At 39.9% G+C, this 12,618-nt stretch overlaps 1 protein-coding gene across 1 annotated transcript; it reads right to left on the reverse strand.

Annotated features, from left to right (window-relative positions):
- Positions 1-1,553: 1,553 nt before the first annotated feature.
- Positions 1,554-10,705, reverse strand: LOC149561004 (uncharacterized). Its single transcript, XM_089827729.1, has 4 exons — positions 10,558-10,705; positions 10,079-10,316; positions 9,467-9,833; positions 1,554-2,081 (listed from the first exon to the last, which is right to left on the reverse strand). The coding sequence occupies exons 1-4, from the start codon at positions 10,703-10,705 to the stop codon at positions 1,554-1,556; spliced, it is 1,281 nt and encodes a 426-aa protein (XP_089683855.1).
- Positions 10,706-12,618: the final 1,913 nt, after the last annotated feature.

Here is a 12,618-nt window from a genome sequence, read left to right on the forward strand (position 1 = left end):
TATCAAGACTCTACTCAATATGAATAGTGGGTGCACCCATAGGACTACATAATTATCTTGTCTTGATCAACTTCAATTGAGATTTGAATGAAAATCATTCATATGTAAAGGCACTAGATTAGGAAAGGAAACAAAGATTCAATTATATCCACCACCATTAACCATAGAAATGAGAATCACTTGGCCAATAAGAAGCCAAATTTTCCTATCCTAAAAAATAATTATTTTAAGACTAGCATTCACCCCTTCAACAATAGTCGCTAACCAAATATTGAAATTGGTGAGAGAAGTGCATGAAGGAGTGTGTCTCCCTCCTATATAAAAGATACAACACAACTAGATGCTTCTAAACCCTTTTCAAGGTAAGAAGAGGAGCCAACCAACTATCATTATTCACTAAGAGTGCATAGTCAAACAAAAGATAAAACAGAGGAATATGTAGGACGACAAGGGCCTAGAATCTCTATCCAAACCACACATCTTCTGTATAAATCATATCCAAGTCAGCATCCTAAAAAGAATTGTCCTCTTTAAAAGAGTGATAATTATCCTAGAAGAAAATAATGGGACTATAGAAAAGGACATCTAAAAATACTTAACAATGCTAGAGGAGGAGATGATGCATAACAACCCCCACCCCAATCACAGTAGCACTATTGAATAATACCCAAAAACCCCTAAGGTTGGGAAGAAGAAAAAAATCCATTAAGATCTCTAAGAATATTTTTTTAAGACTAAAGACATAGACAAGAGCAACAATGACACCCAAGCTATGAAGCAAAAATCGGGGTTGTTATATAAATCCACTAATGTTCTTGTTGTTGGGGCCTTGTTTTGAGTTTTTATGGTCTACCATCTTGGATTGGTATGTGATTACCATGTGAAATGATAATGTCAATAATACAAGAGATCCTAGAGCATGGGACTATCTTAGTAATATAAACTACAATATGATGATTCCATTAAATATATAGACTCCACATGCTACAAAAACAAGTACAAGAACCTTCAATGTTGGTATCTACATTTCTCTTTGCATCTCGTGATACCAAGACTAGCACACACTAATTAGATAATAATTTTATACCCCTTGTTGATGGTCATCTATATTACTATGTGAGATGAAAAACCAAGTTTAGTTTTTTTCTCCATTTTATCACATTTTTGTTTACTTTTTGTATACTAATTCTCTAGCTCTTTCTAAGGGATCTTCAACCTCTTAAATTTTTTTGTAGTTGTATAAACTAAATACTATTTAATACTCTAATGAGGATTTAGGCATGGGTTTCTATTATATTATCACATGTTTTCTTTAGAGTGGTTGGGATGTTCCATCATATAACATTTTGACCATCATTTTAATTATGACTAGAATAATTAATTTAGTAACCCTAGTTATATATGAAAAAACAAGGTATTATAAACAACCTCCTCGCAACAACAACAAATTATACTCAAAGACAACTATATACTATGTTACCTCTTGACTAAATGAAAAGAAATAAGCATTATAAACTCAATCAATTTAATGTTCCTTTTCTCTAATACATTGATCATTCATCATAAATAGGAATAAAAAAAGTCCATTTGTCTATACGTACACTAGTGTAGAATAATAATACAACTCCAATCTGCCATCCTAATTTAAAATCTGAACGGTTTACAGACATGCATGTCCCACCAATTTCTGATTTTCCTTTTGTAATAATTCTTGATAACGTTTCACTGATTGCAGCTTTAGCGACATGAGGTTGTTCCGAAAACTCACAAACTAACGGAGTCTTCGCAAGCCCGTCCCACATCTTCAACACATACTCATCCGTTGAGCTCATGCTGTGCCGATCAATGATGTTGCATTTTCGCAGCAGAATAACATCCTCTGCTGTGTTAATCAGGCAGCTCATCAATTCGACGTACTGCGTTACATTCTTTGGCCGACTGGTGTCGTTGAATTCCAGTGCCAGCAAATTCCTCATCAATACTTCTGTATAGGTTTCTGATATTACAATCTTGGGAAGGAAAAGAGTATTTGAAAGCTTATCAAATTTTAATTTACAGGACACCTTGGCCAATGATTTGAACTTCCTTGGCCAATGATTTGAACTTTACTCCTACCTTGGCGAGCTCTTTTGCATTATATCTATCAACGAAGTCTCCAAGGCCTTGTTTAACTGGGTGAGGAAAGATGAAACCTGAGATAACCCTGACAGGTTATTGCTTACTTTTTACACCCAAAACTTAACACTTCAAAGGTTTGACATTTCGTCAAACAGTATGCACAGGAGAGTATCTCAAATAATGGATGTACAAGCAGTAGATAATAATGCCAATGGTGTCCAGAAAACAAATCAATGTTTCATAATCCAATAATCAACAATGAACCAGATTATATAGGAATAAAACCTGAGATTGCCAGCTCCGCAAATCATTATGAAAGTTGTTGATTTTATACCAAATCTGCCTAATTGATACCGCAGTCCTACAGTTCGTATCCCCTTTTTAAGTCTATCGAATGGTGAAACCCTTATAATTAATCCCTTACCAGACAATCTAATTAATAGATAGCAGTGATTGATTAAAACATGTACTGAATTGTATTGACAAGGTAAATATAATCATGACACTTCTTAACTTCCGAATCATATATCAAAAACTTGGAAAATCGCTGCCGTATCAGACATGAAAAGAATTTCATGAATCGGCCCCCCCTTCAAATAGATCTACCCCGAGTGCATTTTCCCCAGTACGAACTGAAATCAAAAGAAAATATAACTGCACTACAGGAAGACAATGAATTAGAAAGCACAACTACCGCTGCCCACCAAAGCTTAATCTCCACACACTTTCATGAAATATTTAAGAAATACTCCGAACACTGCTCTAGGTAATGCGAAAGCCGCCAACAGAATATGAAACCCGCGTGAAACTCGCAGTCGTAGGCAGTGGGCTTGTATTGCTAAGACGGCGGTTACTTACTGACGAATGCTGGCGTGATGGCTTGAACTCGCACAAGTCTCTAATACTTCCGTCCAGGCCCTAAACTCGTCTTTGACCTTTCGCAAAGAATAAACAACTCGCACGATGCCAACTGGACGCGTTTCGGGGTTTTCTTGTAATCTCCAACGGGGGTCGCAATTTTGATCCGCTGATTATGACAATTGCTCCAAAAATCTCTGTGGTAGCCGGGTTTTTGAAAATGCTCCTGCTGTGATGTCAAAACCTCAGTACCGACCCTCTACTGTAGCCGCTCAATGACCCGCAACTCACAATTTTTGTTAAGGAAACCTCTAGTCTCCCGCCTGCGACGTTATTGACAAAAGCTTCGCTGATACTCATGAAACTCTGGTTATTATGAGCGAGTTAAACTTGCGATTGGAGCCCGACGGTTAAGTTTCGATCCACCGAGTTAAGTGATCTTTGCAATTTGCCTTCGGCCCAGTTTTCGGTCCTAATAATATATGAAAGTGCTATTGGAAGGATGGCTCTGTAACTTGTTCCCAGATCTGTTCACACTGCAGCCTTCTATATAGAATGCTGAAGAAGTCACCTTGCTCCTCTTGTCAACAGATCCTGGAAAGAATGATGAACTTCAACCCTTGCAATATCTTGAGTCTTCGAATATCAATTTCGAGAATGATCCTTCACAATTTTTGGCTATAAACCATAGATGACCGTCTCGATGAAATGACTAAAATGATCCTCCAGAATTTTGGCCTTAAGCCACAGATTCTGCCCCCTGATGAAATGACTGAATGTCACCTCCAATCTGCAATAATTCAGATGATATTTCACACCCTCAAAATTGCGTACCAATTGAGAGTTATCGTTCTCAATGGCCAACTGTGACAATTGTAGAAACCCTAGGTTTCACAATGCACCTGTGATTGAATCACAACCTGAAAATCAAAGAGAGATAATCAACTGCCCTCATTCGAATGGAGCCCCGGGGTGCCTATTTATTCTCTTCCCTCCATCTTCTCCAGAGACTTCTAGAACATTTTTGATCTTATCCCTCAAGTGACTTTATTAAATATTTTCCAAGTCACTTTATCAAATACAAGGTCATCTTTTAATATTTATTTATTTAATTAAAATAACTAATTAGTCGTCCTTGGACAACCATTAATTAAATTAATTAAATCGAATTGTCACCAAAAATTGGGGACATGACAGTCCGCCCTTCCTGAAATTGCTTGTCCCCAAGCAATGGCTGAACCATGAACCAATCAGTCTGCCTGGATCCCAAATGTAAATCTGTGTATCATCCCAATCCTCATCATACTCCTATGGAGAAATCATCAGTACCAGTATCTGAGAAACTGCACTCAACATCCAAACAACTGACAACTCTGATGAAATTATCTATAAACCAACTGTAGATGTCAGTAGAAGAAACCATTTTGCGGAACCCAAGCCAACTGAAACATTAACTCTATCGGAATTCAAGCCCCTATCAGAATGACACCTGCACCCAACTGCACTGTAGATATGACAACAGCCATAGGTGCCTAAAACACTGCCATCAAATCCAATCTCTGAAAAACTGCTCCGGGCGTGTCGATGCTGCAGGCTGAGTAACTTGCTACTACCAATTTTATTTTCAAAAGATGGTGCCAATCTATCCCCTAATGGATGGTAAGAAACTGGAGCCAATCTACATCTGCGTGAAATAAAATCTTCTATCTCTATGTCAAAAGGAAAACGATGAGCGTATCCTACCGTATAATGCCGGTAAGAACCTCCAAACTTTGTTGCTGGCTCATCATCACTGAACTGGGAATCAACAGATGGCTCCATTTTCTGACTCCAAGTGACTGTAGGCTGGCTAGGATCCCGTGCATTCTGCTCAACAAACCCCTCCGCAAGATCCCTGTGAGGTAGCATAGTAGAAAGGACCCCTATAATCTTCTCAACCAATCTGCAAATAACACTAGTATCATGGATGAGAACACCTTCTGTCACTTTATACGGGTCCAAATGAACACATGCACTATCCAACAAATACTCCATGAACGGTTCAGTGCAGTAAAAATTATAAGAGGAAACATTAACATACTCCCCTTTACACCACAACTGGTCCTCCTGTAAGGGTGGCATACTCAACTGTACCACACTATCAACTATTTGAGAAGAATCAACCTGGAGACTTGACTCTACCGGTATCCCAAACTCATTAAGACCAACTTCTTCCAAACCCTAAACATGTGTGTCAGTCTCAACAATATGCTCCTTAGTAGCAACTGCGGAAGTGTACTTAACATCGTCCACCTCAATAGTCAAATGAACTGGGTCTGGGGCTGGTTTTGACCGCAAATTCTCCAACTCCACGGTCACCTCCTTCAACTGAAACTGCGACTTCTGTAGATCCCGTCGTGTGTCCTCTAAAGCCTCAGTAGTCGCTATGAGCTCTTGGGAAAGCTCACTCACCTCCTCTTCACGATCCAAGAGTGCCTCATATGCTGTACTTCCCCACTCAACCAAGTGATCACGGTCGGCTACCAATCGTAAATAATCTTGCTTCAAAATCCGAACAGCTTCACGCAAGGCATGAATCTCTGCCAAAGAAAAGTAACCACCGCTAGACTCATCTGTCATAGAAGAACCCCAACCAGTAACAGCCAACAATTGACGAGCAATATCAAAATGCTCACAAGCGATAGCAATGTCTCGCTCACTAACTTTCAACTGGCTAACCACACGATGGCTCTGGCTGAACTGTCTCCAACAATCTTCTTTTGGAGCTCTTAAAGGAGTATCCTCAATATTAACATCCATATCTCGTGAATCATCTCCAAGGTCCATATCAATATCCAATTTGTCAAAAATTGTAGTACTACTGTCAAGCTCTTCTGTACCTAAAGAAACTGTCAAAGAAGCTGTGTCTTCAAAACTGTCCATTTCATCCTCCCGGATGTCATCAAGGCCAAAATGATCCTGGGACTCATACGTACATACTTCCAAATATGAAAAACCTTCAACACCTTTCAGCAAGGATGGTCGACTGGAAATATGAACCAAACCCAACAACGGTGCATAAAGACTAATACCAACATTGGACAAACTGCTGGTACAAGGAAAGACAACACCGTGTATTCTGCTAATCAAATCCATGATAGTACTCAAACAAACATTGCTACTATTAAATGTTCTCCAGTCAATTGAATCCCAAACGCTGCTGAAACATTCTTGAGTCCATATTCGTAAACAAGGAGCAGCTGGTAACTCAAGCAAACTCCTTACCTGAGTAATGTGACCAATACCAATTAACTTCACATACCTGTCTGCCATTGTCCTTGTATCCTGGATGTGAATGCAAGATGAACTCGTAACATTATCAGCTACCATATATGATCCTTCTGCTGCAGGGAGCTGAATGTCAGGTATGTAACATGAAACTAAGCCCAGCTCCATGCCATGCTCATTTCCATGCCTCTCCCAGTCCTGTAATGCCAAAGTTGCTCGAGTGTCCTCAAGCTCACAAGAAAGCTTGACAATTTCCTCCTCCTTCCTCCTCAAGGTATCTGAATAATCTTTGGTAAGGCTAAGAAGATGGTCACGGTCTGATAGAAGATGTAAATAGCTCAACTTCGTCATTCCCATTCCTTCACCAATTGCATGTAAGTCACAACAAGAAGATTTTGTCTGAACTCCCTTATGTCTTCCTTGTAACTGAATCATCTGGATGTGCTCTTCTAACATCTCCCGCATCCTGTCATGAAGAGATAAAGAAGCCACAATACTATCTTTGCTTACCCTCAGCTGGCTGGACAAATCATGTGAAGTACCATCAATTTCATCCTCATGTGACAAAGCATCTAACTGAGCCTGGTACTCTCTGTCAGCAAAATCATAAAAGCTCGATGTCTGCTCATTTTCACCAGGTATCTCATCATCATGCACAATGACATCTTCATCATCATCTGAACTCACTTCACTGTAATCATTGCTTGTCGGAACCAAACTACCCTGAGTACCTGAGACATCACCCTTGGGAGACTCGTATTCAACTGTCTCAACTTGAGTGTCAAGTTGACAGTTGCTATCCATCAGCGTAATATCCTTCACCACTTCTTCCTGTGACCGAACTGAAGCCTCTGACTGGTTGCACACTTGTTCCTCGAATTCCTCATTAAGGTTCCTAGTAGCATCTCTCATTGTATCAGTCAACGCTTTGTGAGAAGATTTGTCAAAACGAAATCCAGTTGATTTATTCACCTTAGCTGGGGCGGACAGCCTGTCAAGCATACGGTGGTGTTTAACCAACAGTTCAGACATGTTATGTTTGATTTTTCTGAGCTCATCCTGAATGCCTGAATAGTCCTCCTTTCCACAATTCTGACTCTGAATACTGCATCTATTACTTGTCTAAGATTGTGTCCTCGGAGACTTTGTGCTGTACCTGTACATCTTGGTTGAAGTCGAGTGCTGATTACTCATGTAAGTCGGTTCTCTCCCCACAGGATGGTAAGAAAACCGCTCTGATACCACTGAGATAACCCTAACAGGTTATTGCTTACTTTTTACACCCAAAACTTAACACTTCAAAGGTTTGACATTTCGTCAAACAGTATGCACAGGAGAGTATCTCAAATAATGGATGTACAAGCAGTAGATAATAATGCCAATGGTGTCCAGAAAACAAATCAATGTTTCATAATCCAATAATCAACAATGAACCAGACTATATAGGAATAAAACCTGAGATTGCCGGCTCCGCAAATCATTATGAAAGTTGTTGATTTTATACCAAATTTGCCTAATTGATACCGCAGTCCTACAGTTTGTATCCCCTTTTTAAGTCTATCGAATGGTGAAACCCTTATAATTAATCCCTTACCAGACAATCTAATTAATAGATAGCAGTGATTGATTAAAACATGTACTGAATTGTATTGACAAGGTAAATATAATCATGGCACTTCTTAACTTCCGAATCATATATCAAAAACTTGGAAAATCGCTGCCGTATTAGACATGAAAAGAATTTCATGAATCGGCCCCCCCTTCAAATAGATCTACCCCGAGTGCATTTTCCCCAGTACGAACTGAAATCAAAAGAAAATATAACTGCACTACAGGAAGACAATGAATTAGAAAGCACAACTACCTCTGCCCACCAAAGCTTAATCTCCACACACTTTCATGAAATATTTAAGAAATACTCCGAACACTGCTCTAGGTAATGTGAAAGCCGCCAACAAAATATGAAACCTGCGTGAAACTCGCAGTCGCAGGCAGTGGGCTTGTATTGCTGAGACGGCGGTTACTTACTGACGAATGCTGGCGTGATGGCTTGAACTCGCACAAGTCTCTAATACTTCCGTCCAGGCCCTAAACTCGTCTTTGACCTTCCGCAAAGAATAAACAACTCGCACGATGCCAACTAGACGCGTTTCGAGGTTTGCTTGTAATCTCCAACGGGGGTCGCAATTTTGATCCGCTGATTATGACAATTGCTCCAAAAATCTCTGTGGTAGCCGAGTTTTTGAAAATGCTCCTGCTGTGATGTCAAAACCTCAGTACCGACCCTCTACTGTAGCCGCTCAATGACCCGCAACTCACAATTTTTGTTAAGGAAACCTCTAGTCTCCCGCCTGCGACGTTATTGACAAAAGCTTCGCTGATACTCATGAAACTCTGGTTATTATGAGCGAGTTAAACTTGCGATTGGAGCCCGACGGTTAAGTTTCGATCCACCGAGTTAAGTGATCTTTGCAATTTGCCTTCGGCCCAGTTTTCGGTCCTAACAATATATGAAAGTGCTATTGGAAGGATGGCTCTGTAACTTGTTCCCAGATCTGTTCACACTGCAGCCTTCTATATAGAATGCTGAAGAAGTCACCTTGCTCCTCTTGCCAACAGATCCTGGAAAGAATGATGAACTTCAACCCTTGCAATATCTTGAGTCTTCGAATATCAATTTCGAGAATGATCCTTCACAATTTTTGGCTATAAACCACAGATGACCGTCTCGATGAAATGACTAAAATGATCCTCCAGAATTTTGGCCTTAAGCCACAGATTCTGCCCCCTGATGAAATGACTGAATGTCACCTCCAATCTGCAATAATTCAGATGATATTTCACACCCTCAAAATTGCGTACCAATTGAGAGTTATCGTTCTCAATGGCCAACTGTGACAATTGTAGAAACCCTAGGTTTCACAATGCACCTGTGATTGAATCACAACCTGAAAATCAAAGAGAGATAATCAACTGCCCTCATTCGAATGGAGCCTCGGGGTGCCTATTTATTCTTTTCCCTCCATCTTCTCCAGAGACTTCTAGAACATTTTTGATCTTATCCCTCAAGTGACTTTATTAAATATTTTCCAAGTCACTTTATTAAATACAAGGTCATCTTTTAATATTTATTTATTTAATTAAAATAACTAATTAGTCGTCCTTGGACAACCATTAATTAAATTAATTAAATCGAACTGTCACCAAAAATTGGGGACATGACAAAACCAAAGGCGGCTGCAATCTTATTGTCAAGAGCTCTTCCAAATCCAGTACAATCATTAGGCTTATCTTCTTCCTCTTCTTCTTCTTTTTGGTTATTGGTCTGCAAGAAGGATGAGACATATTTGTGCAGGCAAGCTAACAGATGGGGCTCATCTACATAATCAATGTTCAAGTCATTATACAAGTGAAAGCATGAGAGATGAGGAATATGAGAGTTGAGACAAAACCCAAGTGTCTTGTTGTGTAGAGTACTATCCATTTCAAAGAGAAGGAAAACGGGGATTTGATTTTCCAACTTCACAATATCACATTTGATACTTGAAACTTCTATAGGATGAGTTTCATTGTTTCTTTGACTTACCTCACTTTAATGAGGATCACGGTGCCCATTTATGAGAACTTGGTAGAGAAAGAATCCATCCATCATCATGGTCCTAGCGAATTTTGTTTGGTCATCGATTTCAATCTTGTAGAACTGGTCAAAATCCGAGGCCATCTCCTTTACATGATCGAGGAAGTAGTCAAAGAGAGTGGGTTTGTCTTTTGTCGTATCTCTTGCGGAGTTGAGCTTGTAAGAATCCAAGTCAAAATCCGAGGCCATCTCCTTTACATGATCGAGGAAGTAGTGAAGAGAGTGGGTTTGTCTTTTGTCGTATCTCTTGCGGAGTTGAGCTTGTAAGAATCCATGACATCTTCTTTTAGAGAGCTATGGTGGTATGGTCCAAGAGACACCATTTGAGGAACATATGCCTCTGACTTGGCTTTAAGCAGAGCCTTGTGCACTTTCAGGCTTCTAATAGTTACCGTTTCCTCTCTCTTTTCCACATGCTTATCATCCCTTCGCAAATCTTGGACCAACCAACATTTCTATTTTATAATATTAACTCCTCAACACTAGACCAAATTTCTTGTTAACAATATCCCCCTAAGGCATATGCATATATGACATGACAAAGTAACCTGCGTTAATGTCATACAGCTTATACAATATTTGAGTAGAGTACACCACTCGGCAGGGGCTAGCCCTTCTATTCTATGGTGAACCTACCTTATTTTGAACATCTACCTCCATAGAATTTTAGGGCCAACCAATTTTCTCTAATAAGCCCTCATGAGAGTTGGATGACACAGTAAAATCCTCAAAGTGAAATGTTAGGAATAGACAAAATTCATACTCAACAGTTCCGTTAAACTGGTAACCGTAACAGTCATCCTCAGAAATTCGATTCCCTCTCATTAACACATTCAAATCATCATTACTACCACAATAGATTTGGAAGTTTGAAAAGCCATTGGAAATGTCAAATGGAATGGACAAAAATAGTTTATTTTTGAAAAAGCTTCCTATATATTCAAGCCGACGTATTGAGCTAGTGTAGATTTGGACTTACACAACTTTGCCAATAGCTTCCGTGCTTGTGCAAAAATGGGAAGATCAATCACTTGAGTCTTCACTTGTAGTTGTTTCTCCAAATTTTAATATTTAGAGAAAAGAGGGGTAAAAATTTATTAAGACAGAAAGGAATACAACAAGGAGCTCGATCCTGAGCAACAAGATCATCAAATTCTTGCACCATCTCAAAGGACAGTTGCCTCCTATCCCTAATATTCCAACCCGGATCATGACTAGAAGCCCATTTGGCTAAACAATCAGTAGCTCTGTTCCATTCACGAGGAGTATACGTGAACCTAATGAACTAAAAAGAGGTAGAGAAGAGAATAATCTGCTTATCAATAGTGGCCAGTTGCCAACTAACATCCTCAAGCTCCTGCGAGGAAAGCATGTTCACCACCACCTAAGAATCAGACTCACAGATAATCTTACTCCATCCTCGCAAGCAACACTGTTCCACAGCATATAAAATAGCTTGAGCTTCCATGAGATTGTTAGTGGAATCACCCTTATGAACTAAGAAGAAAAATTTAACATCCCCAGAACTACAACGAGCCACTCCCCCAATACCAGCAGGGCCAAGATTCCCATGGGAAGAACCATCAGTGTTAATTTTCTAAACTCCACAAGGAGGAGGAGTCCAATGCCCATCCCTGTTAACTCGACCCTTCCTCTAATGGTGAAGCTGCCTGGACACAGAAGGAAACTTTTGAGTTGCAGCCCCATCCTGAAGATGAAAATTAATGCGATTACAGATAGCAAGATCAACCAGATCCATACCCCCATCAAGCTCACACTTCACATGAATAGTTTCATGAAGAGAATATGATATCTTCCACCAAAGATGCAAAACACCAAGCCAAAAATCTTGGAATATGCGACGATTCCTCTCCAAACAGATATGCCAAAGCATGAAAGATGGGCCCAGCAATCCAAGCAACATGGAGAGAAGAAGACTTGGAGGGAGCACTACCCAAGCGGGCCCAGAACTCAGGCAAAGAGGAAACATGCCTACAAGAGCAACCCCAAGTGCTCCACCAAAGGTGCCATATCTGAGTAGAATAGGAGCAATGGAAGAACAGATGGGAGACAGACTCCTCTCCATTACCACACAAAACACAATAAGAGGGGCCCTAAAATCCCCGTTTATAAAGATTATCCCAGGTAAGACAACAGTTTGAGCCACTAGCCACATGAAAAAATTACACTTGGACCAAGAAACTTTATTTGAAACTTGCTTCCACCAAGGGACCTCAGCATCCCCAAATAATTGTCTAGTTATCTCCTGATACCCAATAGAGACATGATATTTACTAGACAAGGTACTGCCCCAAGCCAAAACATTTGGACCAGGCAAAGAGGAACACTCTCTAGAGGCCAAAATTTGAGAAAGCTCCTAATGATCCATGTTTGAACCTCCAGGAGGCCAATCAGAAGAATGCTTCTATCTGTAACCAACAACAGGTCCCAATTGATAAGGAGTCTAGTAATGAGCCACTTTATCCCATCCAGCAGCAAGAAAAGAGTCACAAAGAGACTGAAGATGAGGGTACATGGATAAAATGGAAGGGAATCCATCCTAAGCATCAGACCAAAACAAAGCTTGAGAACCTCCTTTACATATCCAGAACAAACCCCTCTTCACCAACATCACACCTATCTTCAAAGTATGCCAAACCATTGAGTCACGACCTTCAAGAGGAAGTGCAAAAACAGAGCAAGGATCAGCACCATGAAAATATTTATGAGTGATAATA

This window comes from Cupressus sempervirens, chromosome 4 (assembly GCF_028749045.1).
Source record: "Cupressus sempervirens isolate cs-2001-9-10 chromosome 4, ASM2874904v1, whole genome shotgun sequence".
Lineage (NCBI taxonomy): Eukaryota > Viridiplantae > Streptophyta > Pinopsida > Cupressales > Cupressaceae > Cupressus > Cupressus sempervirens.